Source organism: Panthera onca, chromosome D3, assembly GCF_046562875.1.
Source record: "Panthera onca isolate mPanOnc1 chromosome D3, mPanOnc1 haplotype 2, whole genome shotgun sequence".
In the NCBI taxonomy this organism is placed as follows: Eukaryota; Metazoa; Chordata; class Mammalia; order Carnivora; family Felidae; genus Panthera; species Panthera onca.
In genome coordinates this window covers 9,960,169-9,987,277 of record NC_138350.1, presented here as the reverse complement: position 1 = coordinate 9,987,277, position 27,109 = coordinate 9,960,169, and the positions used below count along the sequence as shown (strand labels likewise).

Genomic DNA, 27,109 nt, shown 5'->3' with positions numbered 1-27,109 from the left:
CTCCTGAGAGCTTGCTTCTGGGATTGTGGGAGCCGTCAGGCAGGGACGGGACGGTTCTGTGCCTCAGAGCACAGGACGCTGCACCGAAAGACAGCGAACATCCCGGCGCGGCAGGCCCTCCTCCCAGAAGCACAGCCCCCGGTTTTCAGCCGTCTCAGCAGACGGGAGGAGCCTGGCCCCCACCAGCCCCAGCCAGGGCCCCGGGCCTCCGTTCCCTCCACTCAGTCCCGTGCCCCTGGGCACACGTGGTCATTCTTGGCTGGCCCAGGTCACGCTTACTCCAGGCATTGGGGGCACAGATGGCCTGGCGCAGGCTGGCGTTGTCCGCGCTCAGGTGGATCTGACGCCTGCTGCAGCCCTCCCCCCCTCTGCGAGACACGGGGCAGGAGGGGCCGACGAGTGCCTGGACTTACGAAGACAGGAGTCCCGTCCTCAGCCCGGCCCGGGAGCCACCGCCCTTGGGACGGCGCCTCCCACCAAGGGCATCGCGTGGACTTTTGTTGCCGCGAAGAGGAGTTGTGTCTCCAGGGAGAGCTGCAGAAAGGTCAGGCCAGCGCCGCGCTGGCAGCCTTCCAGCGTCTTCCCTGTTCTGGAAAGATGGCTGCCAGGCCTGGTCAGTCACTCCCCGCTCCGTCCGCAGAAGAGGCGGTGGAGGCTGGGGCTCTCGGTGCCCACAGTTGGTGGCTCGGGTCAGAGATCAAAGGGGGGTGATTCTGGGACAGCCGAGCCAGGGACCAGATGACGGCGGGAGCCAGCCCGCACCCCAGCCGGCCCTGCCCGAGCTCTCCTCAGTGGGCCTCAACTCTCCGAGTGGGGCCAGGCCCTGAGACCTGCTGTCTGGAGCGCGAGGCCCGTCTGCCCTGGGTCGAGGCAGAGGCACTTCGGGCAGCCCCCCGGGTCGGCAGACACCCCACCCCCGATGGTCTAGGAGAGATTTATGGAGGAATAAGGGCTGGGGGACCGGTGAGAGGGGAGGGGCCGCCGGCAGGAGCTGTAGTCCTGGCGGGAGGGGGCAGGGGAACGGCACCCCCACCCCCTTCCTCCCTCCCTCCAGGACTCCGGGCATCACCTACGTGGAAGCCAGAGGGCGAGAGCCCGAGTTACACGGTCCGTGGGAGTGGCCTGCAAAAGCACGGAGAGTGGGGGCCGATAGAGGAGTAGGAGTGGCCAGCCCTGTTGCCACAGAGGATGGCAGGAAGTGGCTCCGGAGGGCAGAGGCCCCCCCTTCTATGGCATTCTGCTCCTGGACAAGTGAACGCACCCTTAGAGTTGCACAGTGAGCCGAGCGGGTGATCTGCGGTCTCCCGGGTCCTGGTGGCTTGGGCACCTGCTCCCGTCCCCCAGGGCCCCAGAGTCATACACGTCGGGAGCAGGCCTTCCCCTCCCCGTTGCCAGACCCAAGAGCGTGTCCGCACCAGGTCTCGTCCTAACCGCAAGGCGGGCCGTCCCGTGCATGTGGCAGCCGGAGACGAAACAGTCCTCGCTCCTGCGTCTTCGTGGTCTGTATCATAGGGACGTGGAGGGACCACGGCGGGTTATTTAAGCCAGCCCACCGTCTCTAGCCAGGACCAACTTGAATACGGCTCTGTGAATACAGCAGCCCCACCCCCACCCCCCATCCACGGTTTCCCTTCCCGTGGTTCGTTACCCACGATCAACCGTGGCCCGGAAGCAGATGGCCCTCCTCCTCGGGCCGCGTGGCCTCACGCCGCGTCACACGCCTGATTTAGAAGTTAAACTTTACCACAGGTGTGTGTGTGCAGGAAAAGTACAGCGTAGATGGGGTTCGGTACCGTCTGTGGGTTCGGGCACCCACTGGGGTCCTGGAACGTATCCCCTGCGGAGAAGGGGGAGCTACTCGATCTCCTGAGCACACTTTGCCCCGAGCACTGTACTAGGGGCAGCAGGGAGAGAGGCCTCGCCTCTAAGGTTCAAGGCTGAGCCGCGGAGGCCAGCACACGTTAACGGGGCAGGTGCCGCAATGGAAGCCGTGTGCACAGGGCGTGGGGAGGGTGCCCGGTGGCAGTCCGTGTGAGGCGAGCGGGGCCTGTGCTGGGCCGCCACCGAGGCGGCTGTGACGAGGGAGCTCTTCCGAGGCCAGGGCGGGTGTTGTTACAAAGGCCCAGGGACGGAGTGCACGGAGTCTGAAAGGAAAAACAAGAAGGCGGTTGACGCACACGCAGACCTCGGCCCGTGCCTCTGTGCTCCTTTCGTTGCAACGGGAGAGTGATGTTCGTTCTGATGAGTAGGTTGTGGTCGTGGGCTCCGAGTTCTAACCCAGGAGATCCATAATCCATGGGACGAAGGCGGCCCTTTCCTCCCAAGGGAAGGAAACAGGCAGCAGAAAGAAGCTGGATTTGGAGAGAAGCACACGGCCAGGAACATGTAACTCCCCGCTTCCTCCCGAGACCCCTGGGCGCCCCAGGATGGACAAGGCCCTGAGGTTCAGAACCACAGCCGAGGTTCAGAACTCTCACGGGGAAGGCAGCGTGGGTCTCAGGAGGCACACAGGCCAGGGAGGAAGCTGCTGGCAGGCCCAGGCCAGAGAGGCCAGGGCCGCAGTTCCCTTCTGCTGTGCCTGGAACCTTCCGCGTTCCTCAGCGCCTTCCCCTGCGCTCACCTGAAAGCCCCGTGAGGCCTGGACTGACTGTCCAAGGCCGATCTTAGCCTCGAGTCACTGTCACCACCAACGCAGCGGGCACTGAGGAAAGCGGCCTGGTCTCCTATTGACCAGAAGGGACTGGAACTCGGGAGGGTGGTCCTGCTGTTTTGGGGGAACCACCCACTGCACTCCCGACGCCAAATGCACAAGAGCTTTTGTGTCCCGCTGGATGTTATTCCTGCTCTTTGGTGGCCTCAGGGGAACCGAGGGCAGTAATAGGAACGACAGTCCACGGACTCCTATCCGTTCTTTGCTGCCGCCTCTCGAGGAAATGCGTCCCAGAGACGTTAAGCGGCCTGCCCCAGCTCACACAGCTCGCTCGGATTTGAACCAAAGTCGCCCAGGCCCAGAGCCCCCCATCTCAGTGGTTGTGCCACCTCCCCTCCTGCTGTCAGAAGCCCTTCGAAAGAGGAGATGAGCATTTGGAAGAGTTGATGTCGGAGGGAGGCCAGGAGAGGGAGTTCTTAGCAACTCCTGTGGTGAGTGGAGACCTCTCCGGGCTCTGTGTGGCACAGGAACGGGGCTCCGGGGGCAGGAAGGAAACGCCAGGCTGATGGCCGCACGGAGAGAGGGAGGCCGGGGTCAGGGCCTCTCGCCCGGGCCCGCCTCCCGGGCTCTGCTCCCCTGTCCTCGCCGCGGCTCCCGGCTGCCACCAGATGCTGCCTCGTGGCCGCTCCCTCCCGCCCGTGTCCCCGGGACCGCAGCTCCTCAGGGATCCCGGCGCCGGGCCGGAGTACCCGCCACACCAGACTCCCGACTGACTCCTCTCCCCCGTCTTCAAACCCCCGGCACCCCCAGTCAGGCTGTTTCTCTGCCGCGCCAGCTGAGCACGCGTGTGTTTTAAAGCTCTGAATGGGCCATTTCGGCTCGGATTCCAGATGCATTTTTATATCCACATGGAAAAAAACGCAGAGGCTCCGCTGGCAGTCAGAAAGAGTTTTTTTAAATTAAAGTGAAAAAAAAAAAAGTTGGGGGGGGAGGAAAAGTTGCCTGCACCTGGCCTTTCTCGGAAAGGCGGATCTGAGAACAGTGTTTTTTGCTCAATCCCGCCACGTGTCTCGTTTTAAAAAGATGCGTGTCCCATCCGCCTCCCGCTCACGCTTCTCAAGGTGGGTCGTGCGGGGGTGGTCAGCTGTGTGCCACCCACGGGCTTGCTGCGTGGTGATCCCACACATTCACCCCCCCCGTTGTCCAGATGAGGAGACCGAGGCTATCGTGGGGCACTCGGCTCACCCGAGGTCCCCGCGGCTGCCGTCGCAAAGTACCGCAGAAACACAACCGACCGAAATTTCTCGGCTCCCAATTCTCAAGGCCAGGAGTCCCCAGGCTCGAGGGGCCAAGAGTGTTTGGTCCCTCTTGAGGGAGGTCTGTTCCCCACCGCTCTCCCCTGGCTTCCGGCGACAGCGGCATTCGGCGGCCTCTGTCCCCGCGGGGTGCTTACCGTGCGTCTCCGTGTCTCCACGCGGCCGTCTCTTCCGAGGACACAGTCAGGGTAGGTTAAAGGGCCCGTCCTCTCCAGCGTTTGCTCGTCTTAACTTGACTACATCTGCAAAGACCCGATCTCCAAACAAGGTCACGACCTGAGGCCCCAGGGGTTTGGATGCCGACCGCTCTCGTCTGGGAGAACGTGGTCCAGCCTGTAAGAGTCGCGCTGCAGCTGAGGGCCCGAGTCCGGACCGGTTGCGGAGCAGAGCCCTCCCGGTCACACGCTGCCTCCCCGCAGCACGGAGGAAGCAAGAGGGACAGGCCCCATGGCCCCTCCTGGTGCCTCGTGGTGCTGCCACAGCCCAGAAGCAGAGACGAAGGTGCCCACCGCTAGCCACCGTGGCTTCCGGGGCTGACGCGCACCCACTGCTGACCCGAGGCCCCTCTGCTGAGAGAAGGCAATTGCAGGTGTGATAAGCCTGCAGTCAACGGCACCCCCACGAGGAGAGCTAGCATCTCTTGAGCACTGACTGCGTGCCCCCACGCTGTTCGAAGTGCCTTCCGTGTTAAAACTCCTCCTCGCCTCCTCTAGAACCCTTAGATTGGCACGCCGTTGACATTCCCGCTTCATGGATTTGAACACCGAGGCCGGTGAGATTCATCAACGCGCCCAGTCTCTGGAAGCGTGCCCACCTGCCCGGGCAAGGTGGCTCCAGAGGCCAAGCGCGTGGCCTCTCGTGTACCACGGGAGTGCTTCAGGAAGAGCGCCCCCCCCCCCCACCCCGGCCCCGCGAGTCTCCACTTAGCTTGGGCCCCGGCGCCATTTAGGACGGAACTCACCAGTACTGCGTGGTTCCGTTTGTATGAAATGTCCAGAACAGGCGGATCCAAAGAGCCGGAAAGCAGACTGGTGCTTGCTGCGGGCCGGGGGCCGGGGCGAGGGGTGGCGTGGCCGCTCACGAGGGTGGGGTTTCCTTCGGAAGGCCGAGGGTGGGGAACCTTATGCTTCAGATGGGTGACGTGTGGATCGAGTCTCAATAAAGCACGAACACCAGAAGTGGGGGGAAGGCTGGGAGGAGGACGGGGCTGCCGAGCCGGGAGAAGGAGCCGGCGCCCGAGAGGGCGGAGGCCGTCTGAGGGCCCGAGGGCCTGGCCAAGGGCAGCAGAGAGAGGTGGGGGACAGAATCCGCGGGGTTAGCGAAGGACAGAGCCACCAGGCGACGGTGAGGGGCCTGCCTGGCTGTCACCATAGCCAGGCAGGGCTCGGCTGTCTCGGGCGGTGCCCCTGACGGCGTGGTGGGAGGTGAGCCAGCTAATGGGGTCATGGACATGGCACGGGAAAGAAGAAGGTGCCGGCCCAGGCACCAACTACAGGCCCGGATGGCAGATATATCGACGGCACGGTCACTTGCAGCTCTCTCCCTGGGAACATAACCCACTAATCGAATCAAGTGGCCAAGAGCTCCCACACCCTGGCCGGAGAGCAGGTGTCACAAGGGCCAGAACCTGGCCTTCGAGCTTGAGGCGGTGGCGGGCAAGAGGGGGGCAGGATGGGGCGTCTGCAGGTGGGTCTCAGCTAACTCACATTTCCGTTTCCTGCTCTTGCCCCCCCGCAGAGAGCCTTCCATGCCCTGTGCCACAGCACCCACCTATACGGCCGGAGGCTGGTGCTGGAGTGGGCCGATTCCGAAGTGAGCCTGCCAGCCCTGAGGCGGAAGACGGCCGAGCGTTTCCACGGTAAGTGTGCCGGGGCTCCCGAGGGGACTGCCCTCGCCCTGGCCGGGACGGGATGGGCCGCGCGCGGCAGGGTACCCCGTCTCCCTCCCAGTGCATGCTGGGCGCCCCCCAGCTGTCCCCCGAGCTGCTGCCCGGCCTCCTGTCCTCGTTCCACACCGGGAGGCCGACCCGTGTGGACAGCGTCGCTAGTCTCCGTGCCCTTCGGTTTCTGGTTGGGCTGGGTCATCGAGAGGCCTGGCAGGAAACTGGGGAGAGGAAGAGCCTGGGGTCAGGACGTTTATCACCTCCCAGTCCCATCATCCCCGTCCGCTTTCCCTTTTGCCGGGTTTCTGCGGGCTGACCGGCTGGCACTGCCCCCCATCTATAGCCCTCTCTGCCTGGCACTTCTGTCCGCGTCCCGGCCGCCAGCCTGGGGGGGTCCCTCCCCTGAAGCCCCTATCCCCTGCTGCCTTTTAGCCCGACTCTGCTCAGTTACTTGGTTTGAGGGCCGTGTACTCTCTGCCAGGGGCCTGATGGTCCCAGGTCGTGACGCCACTGCTCACACACCTTTGTGGCATCACGCGTCCTCGCTGATCGCTCAGTCCGTCCCCCAAAACTACTCACCGGTTGTGTCCTGGGGCTAGTGATGTGGCTGTGGCCTAGCCGGGCCGTGGGTCCGAGCGGAAGAGGCCGGCACCTTGCTTGAGCGGGTGGTCTGGAAAGGCCTCCTGCAGAGATGACATTCGTGCCCACAAAAGGGCTGCCTGAGCAGCGGGGACCTTGAGCTTGGCACATGGAGAAATGGGGAGGGCCGGCGTGTTCGGAACAGATGAAGTGAAGAGCGTGGGGGGCTGGCTCACAAGGGGCCTCACCTTCTCCAGCAGGTTGCTGGGGAGTCAGGAGGGGATGAGGGAAAGCCCCAAGAACCGGGCCATCCCCCGGTCCCCAACCATCCCCCCCACCAGTGCACACCCCCACACTCGGGCAGTCGAGGGACCTTTGAGCCCGCATCCCATCTCCTTCCTCTCCCACCATCTCAGAAGCGCGTTCAAGGCCAGGCCGGAAAGGGGCAGCTGCGAGCCTCCTACCTTAGGATCCTGGTGGCTCAGTGACGGGTGTTCAGGAAGCAGCCCCAGCGAGCAGGGAACGCGTCCCTTCCTCCCGCCGGCCTAGGAGAGCTGGGCTTGGCGAAGGGGCTCCGTGGCCTCCCCCGTGGCCCCCACCCTGGCTGCCGCCAGGTCTCAGGTGGCGGCCTGCCTTCCTCTGCCCAGAGGTCCCAGGGACAACCGGCAGGTTCATGGCTCTCGGGGACTTTCCTGGATGGACCAGTTCGCCCGAGCCCCTGCCACTGCCCCCCTCACCCATCCCCACTGCCCGGTGGTGTCACCTGGGGGCAGTCTGGGGGGGTGTTGGCTACACAGCCCACCCTTCCCCCGCTCGTCCGTGTAGGGATGGAGCCTGGAGCCAGAACAAAGTCATGCTCAGCTTAGGAGAACCCAGGGAGGAGGTGGCCCATACAGGGCCGTGAGTTTTCCGGTTGGGCCTCATCTGTCTTACTCTGCGTTAGCAAGCAGGGCTCCCGAGCAGCGTTTCGGGGATGCGAGACTACAGCCCGGTCAAGTGTGCTAAGAACTCTGAGCTGGGACTGAAGCCCAGGCTGCCAGACCCTTCAGAACACACCCCTGCCTGCTCCGGTGGCCTTTTCCCAGCCCACCGACCCTCCCCACACGCCACATGGTGTTCTGTGACTTCCCGTGTGTTCTCCCCTCTGCTCACGATGCCTGGCCCTCCAGTGGTTTTGAATCAGGCGGTGCCTATTCAGCCATTAAGGCCCAGCTCAAATGACACCTCCCCCGGGAAGCCCTCCCTCCGTCTGCCTCCTTCTCAGGTATCAGTCATGGCCCCTCCCTCTGTTCCTCTCCTTCCCTGCCATGCGATAGTTTCTTTCTTTTGGTTTTTATCCTCACCGGACTGATACCTTCCCTGGCATGCAGACTGGGTCCTCGGGTTCGTGGCTGGGCCCCCCGTTGCCGGGCACGCTGTGTGCCGGGCCCTCAGTCTGAGGCTGGGGAATATACGAGCAGGGGCGAACGAGCAGCTGGAGGGAATCAGGACTGAGCACACAGTCCCCAGCTTACGACTCAATAAGGCCCCAAATCCTGACGCGCAGAAAGGGAACCCGTCCTTATCGACAGCCATTGACAGGCCCAAATGCACCCGTCGGCAAATGTTTGTGTAAGGGACTCTCCCCGGTCCTCCCCGCCGCCCGCCCCCAGGGCCGGCAGAGTGCAGGCTCAGCAGTTCTGCCCTGCGTGGGAGAGAAGCCCCCTTCAATAAATTGAGTTCCGAAGACAGCATTATCGCCTCACCCCAGCGGAAAGCCTCGGCCACAAGCGTTTCTGCAGGGTCTGACGTCTCCGAGTATCGGCTGCCCCCCGTGGCCCGCACAGGGGCAGGCGCGGTCCTGGCAGCAGTTGGAGGCTGCAGCTGGTTCGTACGATTCTTGCCATCAGTTCCCCAACAACCCCACGAGATGGGCACGATTCGCCCCGTTTTACGGACGGGAGAACTGAGACCAAGCTAGCATCGGGGTGACGTGTGACCCCTGCCGTTTATTAAGGACTCGCTCTGCGCCAGGGGGCCCGCCCTCAGTCTGTGACCTGCGTGGCCTCGTGTTTCCTCCCGGAGCTGCAGCCGCTCGAGGCCCTGCTGGCTCCGTTTTGCGGACAGGGAAACTGAGGCATCCCCCGTGGTCACGCAGCTGGAGAGTGGCCGATTTGAACAGCAGGCCGGCTGTGGAGCCTCCCACCCCACCCGGCCGTCCCGTGCTGCCCGATACTAGCCGATGCCATTTTCCAGAAGCTTGGGGCCTTTATTAGATGTGGGGTGTGTGAGCATTTACTGCACGGCTGCCTTCATCCGGATTCGTCCAGACCCTGAACATAGAATCTCCAGGGTCCCTTCCAGAAATGGAGGGGGTGAGTAATAGATCGTGATGGAAAATGGCATAAGGCCCTTTGGTGTTGACACAGTGCGTCCTCATAGAAAGCCGTGTGGGGTGCGTGGCACGGTGTGCCCACTTACAGGTGAGGGGGCTCAAGCACAAAGGTGATATGAGGCCCCTGAGGTCAGTTTTGAGGGTCAGCCAAGCTCTGTGTTTAGACCCCCTTTGTTCCTGGAGGAACACTGTCCTCGCAGGTTCCGGAAGGGGTCATCGACTCTGAGCTAACCGAGCATGTGGAAGTCAGTGCTACCAGCCCCCCACCCAGCACTGAGGGTAGACGGGCAGGGTCCCACCAGGGAACAGAATTTACCTCAAGGACTGGCAGGAAGAGCCTGTAATGCGGAGGTGTGGGCAGGGGCCAGAGGTGAGCAACTCCCCCCACCCCACACACCTGCCACTCCCCCGTCGTCCTGTCCCCAGGGCCTGCAGGGGCAGAGGGAGGAAACGATGCAGACAGCCACCTAGTCCCCTAGTGTAGAGGGACACAGCCAGTGCCAGAGAACAAAGCAGGTGGGGAGCTGGGGTGGGAAATGCCTGCGGCCCCCCCTTCTTCCCACCTCTACTCTCCCCCGGGTCTCCCACTGGCCCATTCCCTTTGTAAAGCCAGAGGGCCAGGTCCCCCAGGGACACCTTCCGGGGGACAGCAGGACAGAGAATGGATCTGACAGCACCAGAGAATACGTGTGGTGCCCACAAACACCAGGGCGTGCGGCCGGGGTGAGGGGCGGGAGTATCCGGTCTGGAAGGGTCTCTCGCGGCCACGTGGCAACCCTCCACACTGGCCTCACCCATCTGGGTCGTGAAGAGGCGGCAGGAAAGCAGGCTGCGAGTTTGGGGGACAGAGAGCCTGAGAGTAATTCCCAGTCGTGTTTCACAGCACTCTTTCCCAAAGAAACACATGATAATCCTCTTAAAACAAAAGAAAGCTCTCCAGAACACAGCAAGATAAGAGACAGGGATTTGTACTCTAGGATCCATGAAACCTTGTCTTCGTGGATCCTAGTCTGGGGCTGGCCTCAGAGGGGCTGTGAACACCCAGAAACGTCCCCCGGGGGGCGTGCACGTGCACCCACACCCCTTTGGCAAGAGGATCTGTTGTCCGATTTTCTGTAAGGTCCTGGTCCCTAAAAGGTTGGCTTTAAGGAGAAGGAGCATTGACCTTGTCATCAACGGGACCCAGATCCTGCTGCTTCCCGGCTGGGTGTCCAGGGAGGAGTCCCTGTGCCCTGTGGGCTTCCGTTTCCCCTTTTACAAACAAACAAACCAGGCCGACAAAGACGTCGCTCCTAAAATTGTTGTGAAGATGACGCACAGAATAACAAAAGCAGCGGGAGCTGCCTCTTTGGGTTTCTTCAGCCACACTCCCGGGAGGCAGAGGCCGCTTGTCTGCCCACTTTACAGATTAAGGGACGAGATGAAGTAACTTGCCCGGCGTCACGCAGGCAGCAAACGGGGGAAGCGGGGCTCAAACTCACACAGTCAGGCCGAAGCGCCCCGAACCCGGGCTGACGGCTCCGTCATTCCTTCCTGTGCTAGCTGGACCCTGGGGAAGGGGGGTAGACAAGTGTGTGCACAACAGGTGCTCTGGAGTCGTGCGTCCCTCTCACCCGCCCACCCCATTGTCCGCCCGATCTCTTCAGGACCCCCCTGAGCGTTCAGAATAGGGCTGCTGGCCTCCTGCTCTCCTGGCTGGACCCTGTTCCCCGCTCTGCCCCTTCCCTGTGGCGAAAAGTACCCAGCTCATTATGTCGAAATCTGCCTTGTTCGGCGCTTCTAGGGCCCTGGCAGACTCCAAGGGCAGGTGGCACCCATGCCCAGTTTCCTCCCTCCGCGCCGAGCTCTGCCAGGAAGGCACACAGACCTCAGGTGGAGGCCCCGGCCCCGTTTGCCCAGCCCGAGCCCCGAGGCTGCGACAAAGGGCTCCCTGCGGAATGTGGGCCAGGGAACGACAGGCAGGCGTCTCAGCCATTCAGCCGGGCCAGGCACACAGCCTGCTGGCAAACCGAGAGCTTCCCAGCCCTTGCAGCCGGCCCCCTCTCCAGCCATGAGTCCCCGATGAGCCTAGGTCAAGGTGGACAGCTCCATGCGCGGTTCGGGTTAGATGGCACTCATGATTATTATTACCGCGGTAACAACTTTCATCTGTTAAGTCTTACTCCCTGCCAGGAGCTGCCTGCGGGATTATTCACAGGTATTAATCCTGCCGAATCCTGGGAGCTCAATACCGTCGTTACCTTCTGTTTTGCACATGAGGAAACTGAGGCACGGAGATAACTTGCCCGAGGGGCACCCCGTTGCTAGCGGCCGAGTCGGGCGTCTTCCCGTCAGCAGGTGTGCACCCTTCCGTTTACTCCGGGCCGCGTTCCCATCCCTGCTCTGGGAGCTCAGGCGAGACCCTCGGGCCTCAGCTTTCTCATCTGTACAGTGGGAGTAGGGTGCCCACCTCATTTGGGCCAAGGGAGTTGACGCCTGTAACGTGCCTGGGGGGGCCCCTGGCACAGGTGAGCGTGTGACAAATGTCTCCCCTCTCTGCGCCGCCAGGAGCACCTCGTTGACCTTACGCTGCAGTCAGGCCCGGCCATGGGAGGAGAGAATAGAGAAGAAGAGCCCCGGTTTTTATAAGCCTGGGCAATACCGAGCGTGTGCACGTGGGCACATGTGTGTGGCAGAGAGAGGGAGTATGCCCAACACGTGGGCAGCATTCAGGACAGGGCATTTGCACAGTAGCATCGAGGAGGAGGAGGGAGGGGAGGAGGAGAGAGGGGAGAAGAGGAAGGGAGGGGGGAGGAAGCAGAGGAGGAGGGGGGAGGAGGAAGGGGAGGGAGGAGGATGAGGGAGGCAAGGAGGGAGAGGAGGAGGAGGGAGGGGGAGGGAGGTGAGGAGAGAGGAGGAGGAGGGAAGGGAGGAGGGAGAGGAGGAGGAGAGGGGAGAAGAGGGGAGGAGGGAGAGGAGGAGGGGGGAGGAAGAAGAGGAGGGAGGAGGATGAGGGAAGCAAGGAGGGAGAGGAGGAGGGGGGAGGAGGAGAGGGGAGGAGGGAGAGGAGGAAGAGAGGGGAGAAGGAGGAGGAGAGAGGGGAGAAGGGGGGGAGGAGGAAGAGGAGGGAGGAGGAGGAGGGAGAGGAGGGGGAGGAGGGGAGAGGCAGAAGAGGAGGAGGGGGGAGGAGGAGGGAGGGGAGAAGAGGAGGGGAGGAGGGAGAGGAAGAGGGGGAGGAGGAAGAGGAGGGAGGAGGATGAGGGAGGCAAGGAGGGAGAGGAGGAGGAGCGAGAGGAGGAGGAGGGCTCCTCGCCGGGGGAAAGGGTGTTGGTAACGCCTTGCCTTCCACTGCAGCTGTGGGAACTGAACGTGCTCGGTGCCCGGTCTGGTGCTCGCCGCTTGCCTAGGCCCCTGTATTGGCAGCTGGTTTTAAACCCCCAGCTTCCCCACCACGTGGAAGCCTGCGTCCTCTCCGAGGTCCCTGTAAGACAGCCGGGTATCCTGTTTTCAGTGCCCAGGTGGCACCTACCAAATACCCATCGGATTGAGCAGCGAAGGGCAGGTCTTTGAAAGGCCTCGGAAAAGTTGCCCTGAGTCTGCAAAGGCCTTGACGCCAGACGGAGGTGCTTTGGGAGGGAATAGCGAGACGGCCCTTCTGCACAGAGCCGCCCTCCCCCTCGCCCCTGCCCTGCCTCCCCTCCCGGCCCAGAACCGGCTCTCCCCTCTCCACCTCGCAGCAGCCCCCACCACCCCCCAGCAGGTGAAGTGCCATTCTTCCGCGCCTTGCTTGTGGGAGGGTGAAAAGAGAGCGCGAGGAGGGAAGGAGGAGGAAAGTCGGCCACTGGCTGTGCCCTTTTCTTCCCGAGCGTGTTACAAACCAGCAGGGTCCAGGCATCGAGAAGCTTTCAGGGCCTCGGCAGGCTGCGGTACCCGCGAGCGGCACCGAGAGAATATAATGGTAGAGAAGCAATCCGCCCGCAGAACCCTCTGTTTCGGAGCCCGCGCAGCCAGGGAGGCCCGGGCAAACAGGCTTTTATTGGGCCGGGAGCACGGCTCCGCTTCCCGCCGTTGCCTTATTCCAGCTGGGAGGACTGATGGGCTGTGGTTAGCGGCTGCACCTTTCACCTCCGGAGCCGGGAGCGCAGACATGACCGGCATGGCAAGCAGCTGGCAGCCGTGCCTCCCCCCGCCCACCCGAGCCCGGCCCGGCCGGGGTGGGAGATCTGCTCTCTCCGGGTGCAGACGAGTGCCTGTCCGGGTGGGTCACTAGCCCTTAGCACATGCTGCCCCCGCACCCCCTGCAGTCGGGGGACCAGGCAGGGAAGGAGCCTGACTGCTGGTGCCCTCGTCCTGGCAGCCTGACCCCCACCCCGCTCGCCCTCAGGTCTCCACCAGAGCGTCTGAAATTCCCCCTGGACGCGATGCCCCTTATCTTCTCAATTCCCCCATCCCGCCCCTCACCTCGCCTTCCTGCCGCTTTGGGTTCACGTGTGCAATTGTCCGATGTGTTTTCTCCCCGAGAGGCTCCGTCCCCAGGCTCAGGGCCCTCTCCGCATCCCCTGCCTTGGCCCTGCATCTGGCACGGGTGCATGAATGAGCAGCGAACAGCCCCTCCTAACCGAGCATCTAGTAGGCACTCGGCCCCGTGCAGGAGGCCACTCGGTTCCTCCTCACTGTCACCCCGTGGGAGGGAAGCCCGGGCACAGGAAGGCTGGACGGACGGTGGCCAGGTGTGCAGCCAGCACCCGAGCCCCGCTTGGCCTGAAGCCACCTCTTCCCCACCTTGAACCTCGACACCCCACCGCTCTGAAGGAGGCAGCCATGCGGCTTCTTAGTAACGACCAAGTCAGGTGCAAGAGAAGAGGAGGGGAGAGAGCCGGCGGAGGACTCACTCCGGGTGGGGAGCACTGCTAAGGGGTTTTGGGCGCGCAGTCCCCTTTGGGCCTCCCGCCTCCCTGGAGGGAGGTGACATTCTCATCTTTCCGAGGTGCAGACTGCGACCCAGAGAGGTCTAGTGAACTGCCGGAGGGCACACAGCTTTGCACACTGCAGAACAGATAAGCCTATTTCACCACGCCCTGTAGCCACAGAAGCCCCTAATAAATCCCAAGTTATCCCCCCTTTATCGGAGCTGGTCTCCCAGTCCGGGTAGGGCAGCGGCTGCAAACTACAGCCTGCGGCCTTTTTCGAAAATAAAGCGTTTTTGGCACATGGCCGCGTCCGTTTGTTCCCAGGGTACTTACGGCTGCATCGTCACACTGCAAAGGAGCAGAGTGGCTGCAACAGGGACCAGAACTGTTTACGTGTCCCCGCTTGCAGAAGAAGTTCATAGGCCTTGGGGCTTGTGACATGGCTGCCCTTAATTTACCGAAAAGCCACGGGTGGCTAATTCCACCACGACCCCTCTTTTCTCGGGAGGGCTCCTCGCCAGGGAAAGGGTGTTCGTGATGCCTCGCCTTCCAGAAGTTCCAGAAGCATCACAGCCACACCCTCATCCCCCACCCCCAGCTGGAGTGCTCTGCCTAAGAACTCCGGCTTCCCCTGGAAAGGAAGCCCCGTTGCTCTGCTCCCCACTTACTCTATTCATTCACTCACTCGCTCAATTCCGCATTGACCATCTAATGCTCAAGCCCCTTCTCAGCGCTGAGGACAAAGCAGTGAACAAAAGAGAAGGCCCCTGCCCTCATGGAGCTGATATTTGAGGGGGGAGAGACAGATGACAGAAAGGAGAAAGTAAATACCAACGACGTCGGGATGACAGCAAGCCCTACGGAGGAAATTAGAAAGGGTAACAATACACTCCTCAGGAGTGGGGAGGAGTGGAGCGATTTCAAGTACTGTGGTTGGAAAGAGTGTTTCCAAGGAGTCAGTGCTTTTGAGATGGGAAGAAGGAAGCCAGTCAGCCGAAGATGCGAGGAAAAAACATTCCAGGCACGGGGACCCACAGGTGCAAAGGCCCTGAGGTAGGAGCATGGTCATAGTAGGCCACTGTGGCTAGAGGACGGTTCCAGGTTGCAGAATGCTAGGAAACAAAGCTGGAGAGGGGCCAGCAGGGCTCCTTGTGGGGCCTGGCAGGGAACCTGGCTTTTCATTCAACATAAAGCAGGAAGTCTCTCAGAGGTTTAAGAAGAGAGGAGTGCTGCGGCCCGATTTACACCGTCAGACCTCTTCCGTGCTGTTACACGAGGCATGCATTATAGAAGAGCAAGAATGGAGGTAGGGGCAAGTGGGGCAGGGGCCTGGGTGGGGACGGAGACCGTAGGGATGGAGAGATGCAGGTGAATTGAGCCTATGTGATAAAGGTAGAGCCAGCCTAATTTGCTTCTGGAAGGCATGAGGGAAATTAAGGCCAGCGTGCACTCAGAGGGTGGTGTTGCCTCATGGTGATGAGGCCCAGGAAGCCGGGAAAAGCAGGTGGGGGCTTATGGGAGGGGGCACAGGGGGTTTGAGACACCTATTAGGACTCCCCGTGGGACGTCAAGCAGATAGATCTATGAGTTCGGAGCTCAGGGGCAAAGTCTGGGCCGAGATATAAATTTGGAAGTCATCAGCATACAGATGATATTTAAAGCCTGCGACAGTTCACCACCACCCCCCTTCCGTAACTTAATCATTCATAGGACGGCACATTTTCAAAAGACCGGGGACCAGGAGAGCCCGTTATCCCCACGCCAGCCCTTGCAAATAGGCCTTCTTGATCTTGGCCGTGAAAACATAATCATCAGGCTTTAAAAACCACAGTCGGGAAAGTTCAAGCAAGTATGTGAAGTCACAGAATTTATTATTCAAAATATCCCTTTGCGGTGTGGCTCTTTCCAGCTCCCCGGAGACCTAGGGTTCCCGTAAGCTCCCCTGGCCTCCTTTCCATTCCTTCAGAGGCATCGAAGGCCCGTCCCAGTCGCCCCAGAGGGAAGGCCGCTGCTCCCAATTCCGCCTCTGGGAAGCACGTGGCGTGTCTTATTCTTGCTCCGGCTCCCAGCCATGGCAGGGTGGGTGGCACCAGGAGAGAAGGCGAAATCAGCCGGGCCCCCAGCTCTTCGGACACACGCCCCCAGCCATCCCAGCTGGCGCACACGGAGAATCTAGAGAAGCGGGAACTGGTTGGTCAGGTGGCTCGGAAGGGGCGGCTGCCCGCAAGGGCGCAAATGACAGTGGGGGGCGGGGAGGGGGATCAACGTTCAGCAAGCCGAAAGCTTCTCCCTGCGGAGGTGCTGGGGAGGCTGGAGGGGCCCCGGAGCGGGCGTCTGTAGGTCACCTCCTCCTCCTCCGCCCCTTCCCTCCTTCCTTGCCCCACGCCCCGAGCCTCTTTGCGCGGTGTTTTGGAAATATTTCCAAGTGCTTCAGCAATATCGTGCACACTCTCTTCCCCTTCCCCCGGGAGCGGCTGTCCGTGCGGGGAAGGTACTTGCTCCCAATCCAGCTAAATTGTTATTGACTTGTGTTCTCTGCGCTCCGCAAACATTTCACTCAGCCGTCGCCAGCGAGGCCAGGAATCCCTGCTAGGGCTAACGGGGAAACCAGCTGTGCCGGGCCATTTCTCCTGCTCTTCCTCATCGATCACAGAATTAAACTGACAGAAGGAGAATTTCAGAGCGACTTGGGAGGGGAAGGAGCCGGGCCCGGATTGGACAGGGGTTCAGGGACCTGGGGACCGGAGTGCTGGAAGTAGGGGCAGGAGGAGGGTGGACAGCCCTCCAGGGTTGTAGCTGGCGGCAGGGGGTGGCCGATTTTGTTTCTGAATTGTAGGTTGGCCCAGGCCAGAGAAACCCAAGACGAACAGACAGACGGGGAGGTTTTTGCTACGGCTGTGCGGCCACAAGTAAAGCTGACAGGGTTCTGGAGACCGAGAGGGGAGGGACAGTAAGTCAGAGGCCACACAGGTGAGCCAGCCCCGGACCTCCACCACAGATCTGTCCATAAGATATGGACAGGTGGGGTTTGTGTCTTTGTTTTTGTTTTTTCAATGAATTGCCACTATTTTGCTATCAGAAGATTGGACCTGAAGATCGAGATCCTGGCCTCTGGAAAGATCGGGTGTGACCACCCTGGGTCTGCGTGCCCATGGACGGCTGGGCCGAGTTGTCACAGTCCGAGGCCCTCCCTATAGTCCCCCCGCCGTTCCTGCCTGGCCACTTAAGGTGCCAGGTGTGGACTCCCTTCTGCCCTGGCCCCCTGAGGAGACGATAACACTTCCTCCCTTCCGGTCTCTACTCCCAGCCCAGGGCTGCGCCAAGAGGAAGGGACAGGAGGCTAATGCCCATCAAACTGCTGGAAATGGGAAGATCCCTCCAGGCCTGAGAAGGGGGCAGACGATGACCTCCAACTAGTCCCCTTTCTCTTCCTTTGTTCCAGTGGCAGGAGTCACCCTCGCCTGGCCACTCCCGGGCCTCCCCAGCCTGTGCTGGCCTCCCCAGCCTCCGTAACTGATGCAAACACATGCAGACCTGGGCCCGAAAGCCCCCCCCCCTCCCCCCGGGCTTGGCCTGGCCCCCCAGCCCTACCCCGGGCTAAATCCACAATAATCCAGGCCTTGTGCGTGGGGAGCCGCCAGGCCAGCTGCCTAGAACTGCACAGGGCGTGGGCCACCCACCAAGCTGCACGGAGCCCCGAGTACCGAGGTGATTCGTAGGGGCCGTGACCAGCAGTCTCAATAACCAGCACCCTTCCCAGGCCGTTCACATCACAACCTCTGGGGGTGGGGTCGCGTCTTGAGTAGATTCTAGATCATTCTCTCGGGCAGCTGGGTTGAGAACCACTGGCCTCGCGCAGGCTGCTGCTGCACGTGGGTGGGGACTGTGGGGGCCCCGTCTGTTTCTCGCCTTCCCTGTCGCGAGCTCTTCCCTAAGGAGGGCTGTGCCGGCCTCTCCACTGCAGGGCGGCCACTGAGCCACGGGCCCCTAGGCACCACTGGTGTGATGGGGCGAGGGGAGAGTATGGTCGGGTGACTTCCCTAGAGCCATCGCTTGCCCATCTGACAAACGGGACAATAATACGCAGCTCGTGGGATTTCTCCCACCGCTCGCTCACCCAGCCTGCCGCCCAGAGCCCGCAGGTGCTTGGGAGCCGTCCTGCCCTTCCCTGCAGAGCTCCGACGATGTGAGGCCCAAGGAGTGCAGAGATCCTCGGTCTCGCAGCCCACCGCTCGCTCTCAGGTGCCTGGGCTCTGCCCACCCTGGAGCTCCGACGCGGCCACCGTGGCTGATGGTTCAGAGTATCCTTGAGAGTTGTCTTCACGGCTGGATCCGCAGCGCCAGGCCTGGCACACGGTATTCTAGGTGGGGACACAGGTCAGCCAATTCCCAGAAAAACTGGAAATGGAGATTCTCGTGGAGCGCACCCCCCCCCCCCCCCCCGCTTTTTCGCACGTTAGTCACTAGCTGTTTAAGTCTTTGAATCACGTCCGCAACTTCAGATGCTCTGTGGGGGCCTGGGGCCTGAGGCTCCCTCCCATTTGGTCACCTGTGGACATGGTGTCCTGGCATGGGTTCCCCAGAGGCCGACCCGGAGACGTGGGTTTAGGTCCAGAGCAGATCACGGAGGAGGTGAGGGATGGGGAGGAAGGGAGGGAACCCGTCCAGGGGCCGCAGTGAGCCAGCAGTGGGCAGATCGGCGTGGAACACCTCAGAGCTGTCCCCCAGGAGTCGAGGGAGCTGGGACACGTGTCCCCCAAGTCCCCATTAACACACCTCGCCGGTGGAGGGTTTCTCTGGAGGCTTATGCCCCCCAACACTCTCAGCCCGTCCCGGGCCAGGGTTGCACATTCCCCCGTGGCCACGGAAAGCCACTAACGTGTACGTCGCGGAGCCACCCGCTAATGCTATGGCTCCTGCATTTGTCCCACGGTGGCCACTGCATTTGTCCGGGGCTGGTATTGCTGCCCCCATTTTCAAGTGGAGGGAAGTGGCCTGCCTGCCTTCATTAATGCCCAGCAACTGCGTCCACCGATGAGCCATAAGATCAGCCAACCTCTCCTGGGCGCCCACGCCGTGCCAGGTGCTGCCGTAAAGACTTCAGCACATTGGCCCGTCTAAGACCCCTAGGCTCTGCCCGAGCAGGGTACTGTTCAGTCGGTGCAGGGACCCAGCACAGAGAGGTGAGGCTCCCTGCCCCAGGCGGCCCAGCCAGGGGCGGCGGGCTCGGATCCCGGCAGCCTGGCTCCAGCCTCCCCCCGCTGCCGTCACCTGCTCCTCTCCCGTCCCTTTCAGAATTCCCTTCTGCCCCGCTCCGCTCGCCCTTCCTTAGCGCTCTGCCTCTGGAACAAAACCCCACGAAGCGCTTTCTCTTGTCCTCCCGGCAGTGCAACCCCCCCCCCCCCGCCCACCCGCTCGCGCCTCTCTGTCTCTGCCTGCCTGTGCCTTCCACGCAGGGCGACAGCGCCAGCCAGGGACGGGAGAGAGACGCGGGCTGGCATTCTGTCAAGGAATTAATTGAAAAATAAAATCATTAGATGGGAACTCCAGAAATGCAAAATGGTGGTTGGAGGAGGGGGGGCGGGGAGGGGGGCAGGACTGGGGGGTTGTTGGGGGACGGCTGAGTTTTTTGTCAAGTTAATTTCTCGGGTATTGATGTTTGGTGACATTCTCTTGTTTATCTTCGGGTGCAGCTGTAATGCTGAAAGAAAATGCACAGCTTGTTTTGTTTATTTATTTTACACCTTTCTCCGGTTCTGCATTATGTTTGTTTGGTGAAAACCCACTGAGGCTTTTGATGTCGGGGAAGTGGGATTTCAGCAGCTGTTCCCGGCAAGCAGGGTGCTCCGCGTGCAGGCAGGGCCGGCGGGGGGTCGCTGGGTGTCGTTCGGTGGGAACGCGCGACCTCTCAGGGGGGGTGGGGGGGGGCGCTCGGGGGCTGACCTGAGCCAGATGCACCAGGGCCCACGAGAGCAGTCGTGGCCCCCGAGCACCGTGCGGGGCTTCGCGCACAGACTCGCTAATGCGCACAGCCGCCCCGCGAGTCGGGTTCCGTTCTCATCCCCCGTGGGCGGGCGAGGAAGCCGAGACCCGGAGAGCTGAGGTGACTTACCCGAGGTCACCGGGACGTTAGGCGGCAGAGCCAGGACCTCCGGTCACGTGACCTCCAAGGCCGTGGGGTTAGCCAGTCGCCGACCCGCTTTGTACGCCCCTCCCTCGCCCCACTGGGGTCGGCGGATCCCCTGGGCCGTTTTCCAACGTGGGGTGGGGAGTGGATACTGTACCTGCCACGTCATTCCGTGTGTTTGCCTAACAGCTCTCCGTGGATCGCCCACCGTGTGCTGGCCGCCCGATGACGGTCCCTGCCCCGTCGGCGCCCACTGGCCTAATGGCAAAGCGAGACGTTAAATCAGCACGTGTGACGTGAGTTTCGGTAGCAGAGATGTAGCAGAGATGTCGGTCTCCACGCCATCGGCTGGGTTCTAGCCAGGTGCCGATCGCTGCTCTTTTCCCTCCGTCAGTCCTCCCCACGACCCCGTGAGGTCGATGTTGGTAGCGCCCCCCCCGTCACAGGTAGGGAGACTGTGGCACAGACAGGCTAGTCGTTGGTGGGAGAGAGGTGTCCACGCGTGCGTCCCTGAGCGTGCAAGGAAGCGTTGAGGGCACGGAGGGGTGCCCTGAGAGGCTTGCGCGGGAAGGGGGAGCCTGCACCTGCTCCTTACCTCGGAGCCTTCGGGTCAGCAGAGGTGGCCCTAGAGAGACGGGGAGCGGTGAGGAACTGCCCTGCCCCCCCAATTCTGTACACGAGGGCGTGAACCTCAGGGTACGTGCCCTGCCCGAGGGCACACAACGGGGGACGTGCCAAAGCCAGTGCGTGTGATCCTAGAGCCGGACGTGGTAACCGCGGGCCCCGTGTCGGTGTCACGGGCTCCCATGCGACCTTGGCGGGGCCCCCCCACCCCGAGGCAGGGCCCCCGAGACTCCACCGAGGCACCACTTGTCCTGCACCCCTCCTGTGTGCGCTCCTCTGCCGGCCGCGTCCCCCGCCCTCTGGGCCTCGGTTTCCCCTGCCAGATGCCATCTCGCCCCCACCCACCCCCGTTATGTTGTATTGCTGTCCCGTCAACATCAGTGCGGTTTTTCAGAGACGACCCACCTCGGTGCCCTGGGACTCGATCGTTCATTTGCTCGTTCGTTCATTCGTTCTTACGTTCAGCACGTGATTGCAGAGCGCCTACTCTGTGCTGGGCACTGGGGACAGGGCAGGCCTGAGGCCGGTCAGACGGCAGAGGCCCTCCGAGCTGCCACTCTGTGCTGAGAGGTGCAGGAGTGGCAGTAGCCTATCATGTGGCCATTCGGCCACCTGTCCCGGGACGGGGAGCTGAGGCTCCGAGGGGTGAGAGCCCCGCTACCGGGGAGGGGAAACATAGGATCAGAGGCCAGCGCGGGGTGCCGTGGGTTCTTTTCATTCTGTTACCGCTGCATCACGGATGCTTGGCTCTTAGACGCTCGTCAAGTGGCCACAGGGGAGGAGAGGGTCTCTGGGGCCAGGTGACTCCGAGGAAGGCATAGGGTGACTGAGGGCAGGGCCGGCATTCCGGGCAAAGGCGTGGAAGAACTGGTTTGCTCCCCAGCAGACTGAGTGTGGCTGGTGTCCGGGAGGCCGGGCTGAGCTTGGGAGGGGCCCGCTGGCTCGGGGGGGTGGGAGGGGCCATGAAGCCGTGAGCACAGCCGCCAGCTGGGGGTGAGACTAGCACGGTGGCGGGAGAGGGCCGGAGCTGGGAGTCAGCACCGGCCATGCTTACATTGTCGCCTCCTCCAGGAAGCCGCCCTGATAGCCCACACTGGAGCAGGGCCTCCCCGTCCTGGCACTAATCCCGCCCTGGGTTGTAGCTGTCTGGCTCCGTCGCGATCTCCCCTCCTTGGGCCAGGAACACACTGGACGGGGCCTGTCCCGTTCACTCCCACGCCCGGCCCAGGGCAGCACTGCCCCGGTCTGTGTCGTCAGGGGACCAAAACGTGAATGAAGGTGGTTCAAGGCCACTTTCGGTTCCCGACCCTGCTTGGGTTTGTCTTTCAGCAGCCTGCCCTCTTCGCCCTCGTCTGTCCCTGCCACCAGTCCGTTTAGGCACTCAGTAAGTACTCTCTGAGCGTCCACTGCGTGTCCCACACTGTTGGAGGCACTGGGGGTAACAGAGTGACGATGCAGACAAAACCCCAGCCTCCCGGAGACAGCATTCCTGTGAGAGAGGCAGAGAGCAAGCTGAACAGTAAAACACAGGGCTGAATGCCATGGTGGCAAGCGAACAGGGAGGTAGGGCAGGGGCACCGGGGGGACTTGTGACTTCAGCATCAGGGAGACCCCAGCCCCCAAGAGGTGAGGTTCCTCCTCCCCCCGGTGGCTCCCTGGGAGAAGAGGACTCCAGGCAGAGGGGACAGCAGGTGCAGAGTCCGGACATGGGAGAGGGGAGCGACGGGGGGTGCCAGGAACCGGGAAGGGGTCCCCCGGTGGCTGTCTCCGTGCGAGTGAGGGGGAGAGTGTGACCGGAAGTTCACAGAGGCGACAGGGACCACTCGGGTGGCTTAGAGGCTGTCCTGACAGCTTTGCCCCAGGTGGGGTGGCACAACGGAGGGTTAGACAAAGGAGCGACATGTTCTGACTCCCCTGGGAGCCTGGGCTGGGGAGGGAGGGCGGAAGAGGCTCCCGCCATCCTGCGGACTAGAGACGCGGCGACACGGTGGTGGTGGGGGGGGGCGGCGCGTGGGGCGCAGAACTGGTTGAGAGCTTGAGCCATAGGACGCGTAGGCAGAAGCCTGCTCCCTTGGCCTGTGTCGGGCTGCGGCGAAAGCCAGAATGATCCCCGAAGGGGAGGACCGTGGCTCCACCGCCACGGCCGCCCCTCGGGAGCCCGGGAGAGCGGGGACCGCCATCCCGGGAGCTCACACCCCCCGCTGTTAGTAGCGAGCAGGGGGCGTCAGTGACAGGCCCACAGGCCCTATTTTCCTGCCCTTCTATTTTCCGGCTCCCATTACCTGCCCACAAATTCAATTTCCAGAGGCCATTGTGCACCTCCGGAGCCTGGCGATTATAAGGAAACCGAGAGCGTCAAGCAGGCAGCGGGGAGAAGAAGCGTGTGTCTGAGCCCGGGGGCTGCCGCCCCTACCCCCAGCCCGTCCTGCCCCCTCTCCCTTTCCATGACTAACAATGACGGATACAGCTGCCAGGCCTGGGGGCTCCTGCGGCGGGAGGAGTGGGGGGCAGGCAGCCTCCCACCACTTCCTCAAGCCTCGCTCGGTCCCCCCTTCCCGCTCAACGTGCTCATCCCGTCACTGGGCAAACATCAATGAGCACACACTGGGTTCCAGGCTGTGTGCTGAGCCAGGGGACATAGCAACCCACAGGACAGCTCTGTTCCCAGACAAACGTGTGCCGTGGTGTCGGTGGTGAGAAGGGTCACGCGGCAGGGCTGGGGGTCCTCTGAGAAGGGGGCATGGGAGCTGGGGCTTGAACACAGGCGACCTGGGTCGTGCGGGGGCAGGGGTCTCCCGGAGGGCCCAGCTCGAGTAACGCCACCCAGGGGACGCAAGAGTTCCCGCTCCCTGCTGGGCAAAGCCGTGGGAGCTCTGAGACCCCCGGGGGTAGCACCTGTTCTAGAAGGATCCCTCGGGCTGCTGTGGGCAGGGCAGACCCCGCGGTGTGGGGCGGCGGGAACAGGGATTCGGGTGAAAGTGCTTGGATCAGGCAGGTAGCCGTGGAGAGGACCAGAAGGGGTCGGTGCCCCCGGACACCTGGGGAGGAACACGGTGAAGAAATAGGCTCAGGGACGCCAAGTCACTGGCCCAGAACATTCTACAAGAGGCCCAGGACTCTTCACATCTGGGCCAAGGGCGAGACCGGGCTCTGCAGACCCGGAGGCGAAGGGTTTGTCCCCGCAGAAGACTTCGCGGAGGAGGTGTTTGAGGGCCGGGGGATCGGGACGGCTCGTCCGCAGCCGCCTCTGAACGAGCCCGCATTCTCCTTCCTTGACTGAGGCTGACCGTTAGCGAGTGGTTAGACCAGAAGAGGGACTGCCAGCAGGCCTGGCCTGAGCCCAGCCTTCCCCCTCCCCACGACCCCGTCCCTCCCAGGAGGGCCAAGGGGACCAGCTCACCTTCCCCAAGACGCCCTCTGTCTCCCTGGCATTCTCTGGCCAGCACCGGAGGCTCCCGTGAAAAGTGGGAAGGCTGTGGTGTTGCTTGGGTTTGAGTCCTGCCTCCACCCCTTGTCTGAGGGACCTGAGACTTACCTGCCTGTGGTTCTGTCCCCTCACCTGCAAGAGACAATAATAACACCTGCCTGTGGGCTTGTTAAGAGGAGTGGAGCTGAGGCACCCAGTGGGCGCTCAGTAGCGTCTGAGGCCCAGGGGGAATAGGTATTGCTGAGCCCGCCGTCCCGTTGTTCATGCTGTGCACCTGCACCCCCTTCCCCTGTCGTCACAGAAACCTCCTCTGTGTCCTTCAAAGCCCAAGTCAGAACGCCCCTCCTCTCTAAAGCTGCCTCTCGCTGTTCTTCCCTCCACGCCTCCTCTGCCGTCTTTGAGCATGATTTCACCCGGCATTAATTGAGCACCTGCTGGATGCCAGCCGCCTCCCATGCCATTAAGAGCCTGCAGTCTCCAAGAAAGCCTGCGCGGCTCCTGTTTGTTTCCCCAGCGACTGCCCTCACTTGACCCATCCTCTCCGAAGGTTTCCTGCTCCCCTGCAAGCCGGACAGAGACCCGCTAACCTCGGAGCTGCTGGGAGGGGGCCTTCTCTTCTCCCTTCCCTTCTCTTCCCCTCCCTTCTCCTCTGCGGGTGGGAGACAGGGAGGGGGGTGGCGGGCAGAACAGGGGAGTGGCTGGGGTTGGGGGGAGGGCAGCCCCGTGGTGAAGCGGGAGACTAACCCTCACTGTTTCTCTCTCCCGTGTTTTCTGTTCCCCGTTGGCTTCCCGTCCCCCGTGCCCCCTCCCTCTCCGTGCCTTCTCTCCCCTCTCGCCTCCCCGCCCTCCATTTTGCTCACCCCTTTCCCTCTCCCTTCCTGCCGGCTGTCTCTTCCCACCTCCCAACCCTCTCGGTTGTTCTTTCCTCCTCTCTTGCCATCTGGGCTCCCACAGAGCCCCCGAAGAAAAAGCGGTCTGTGATGTTGGACGAGATCCTGGAGCAGCTGGAAGACAGTGAAAATGACAGTGAGGAGCGAACCCTTCAGCTGCGAGCTGGCACCGAGAGGGTACGTGGCTCCAGGGCCCTGGGGACTGGGGACAGCCGCTCCGGCTTCTGTGCTCCTGCCACATGGGCTGGGGAGGGGGCGGGCAGCACCGCGCGGGTGGGCGGGGAAAGAGAGCCCCCACCCTGCCCCCGCCCAAGGTCAGAGGGGACAGTGGCCTCAGGCCGCTGCCAGGGCAGCCTGGGCCCCAGTCGGCCTCCAGGGTGATAGGTTCCCGCGGCCACTGTGTGCCCGCTCTATGCCCGGCACCCAAGGGCCGCGGGCAGGCGAGGCGTGGCCGCGTTAGGGAGCCTCTCGTGCCAGCACAGGACCCGGGAGCAGCAAAAACGAACCGCCCCCCACCAAGCCTGGCAGTCCGCTGCTCCCAGACGGGGAGACAGGGCCCCACCTTGCTGGTTGGAGGGTCGGGGCACAGAGGGACTCGGGGTTGCTCCGGGGCGCACGGCTGCAGGGGAACGAGTGTGGCACCGGGGGTGAGGGCAGCTCCCTGCAGCCGGGCCGTCTGGGCACGAGGCCCCCGCTCCAGGCTGCAGAGGCTGGGGACCCCGGCCCAGTTACCTAACCTCCCTGGTCCCAACCTCTGCCTTGAAAACGGGTTCCCACCTCGTACAGGTTTAGTGAGAAAAATTGCCGCCTTAATCCACGAAGAACCCCCGGGCGCGGGGCTGAGCACGTGAGACCAGCCCGGAAACTCCTGTTCTCGCCTTCCCCTGCGGGGCTGTTAGCGGGGGGGTTCCCACCCACGGCCCTCCGCGGGAGTGCTCCCGGCTGGGGACTTGGCCTCCGTCCTGCTCCAAGGTCACGTGGGACCGCCAGCGACGGAGCACGGGGCTGGGGAGCCTCTGAGCTGCTCACGAAGCCCAGCCACCAGCCTCACCAGTTGCGTCTAAGCCGTGTCTCTGATGGCGGACGCCCTCCGCGCACAGGCAGGGGACCCCGTGAGACGTGCCCCGGCCCCGGCAGGCGGTGTCGAAAGGCTTATCCCGGGCTTGGGGCGCCCGTGCACACACACCTGCTCCAGCCTGGAAATACGGCCTCCCCCGTGGGGAGGAAAGAGCCACAGCTGGTCTGCTGTGGGTCTGAATCCCAGCCTCGCCCTCCCCAGCCCCGGCCGCAGACCAGGGAGGTCCCCTCTGACCCCCCGGCTTCCCTCTCTGTACGAGGGAGGTGACATTGTGCCAGCCTGGTGTCAACCCAAGTAAAGCCCAGAGAAAATGCCCATCAGCACTTCTGTTCTTAATTCGGGACCTCTGGCCAGGGCTCCAGGTGCGTGTCCAGGAACCTTCCGAACTTTGCAGAAAACCGTGTCCATGCGTTTCCGGAGGCGGGAGGTTCCCGTCTCCATCCGGTCGCCTGAGCCGTCTGGAACCCCAGCGAAGCTCCACGGCGCTGGTCGCTCTGTGAGGCTCAGCCCGTGGGGCAGGTGCCCGGCCCTGGGAGACCATGGAGGCAAAAGGCACAAACCCGGAGTGGCTTGGTCGCCAGCCTTTATGCCGGAGTGTCCCGCAGAGAGCAGGTGCGGCCACAGTGTGCAGGTGGGGCTGTACGGCAGGGTCAGTGTTAAGCCTCACCCGGCCAGGCCCTCGGGTGGCCAGTCCCTCCGGGTGCCGTGGGTCTCGGGGGTGACGGGCCCGCCCCATTCCCCCGCCACTGCCTGTCCCGTTGAGCGGCACGTGGGTCCCCCTGGCGGAACACACGATTTGTGCTCCCACTGCCAGAGCCAGGCCGATGGTGGGGGGTAGTCTGTGTCACCAAATAGGAGGCCACCGGACCCCCTGGGCCTGGCACACGGGAGGCGTCGCTGGCACAGACTTAACTGACTCGGATGAAGGTACCAGGACGTCCCCAGGGCAGGACCGGCCAAGTCCTGCAGCCTGGGGCTGCGTGCCGAGCATAGGCTATGCATTCACACCAGCCTGGGACGCTGGGTCCCCTTCCCTCTCGCTGCCCTGCCTGGCCTCTCTGCCCCCACCCCCCCCCCCCCCACAGGGGCTCACTGTCTAGACAGGGAGCCGCCACATAAGCAAATGAGAGCAGTCGATTCGGCTCCCCTGGAGATCGCGGGGGGCCCCATCACCCCTCCTTCATGCCACACCTGGCTCTCCAGGGCATCCATGGCGGATGCCACCCTCATCTCCCCCCTTGCCCTTCCCCTTCCCCAGGGGCACTGCATTCCC

The 27,109-nt window shown here is 62.8% G+C and overlaps 1 protein-coding gene across 2 annotated transcripts in view; it reads left to right on the top strand.

Moving 5' to 3' along the window:
* RBM19 (RNA binding motif protein 19) overlaps positions 1–27,109 on the top strand; it is a 144,005-nt gene that overhangs the window by 103,244 nt on the left and 13,652 nt on the right. The window contains exons 23-25 of one of the 2 annotated variants that reach the window (XM_078435764.2): positions 5,704–5,824; positions 24,823–24,935; positions 25,545–26,230. In XM_078435764.2, the coding sequence (XP_078291890.2) occupies positions 5,704–5,824; positions 24,823–24,935; positions 25,545–25,550 (240 nt within the window). In that variant the 3' untranslated portion in view covers positions 25,551–26,230. Of the gene's footprint in view, positions 1–5,703; positions 5,825–24,822; positions 24,936–25,544; positions 26,231–27,109 lie in introns of those variants that run through there. The other variant, XM_078435763.2, reaches the window with a different exon arrangement.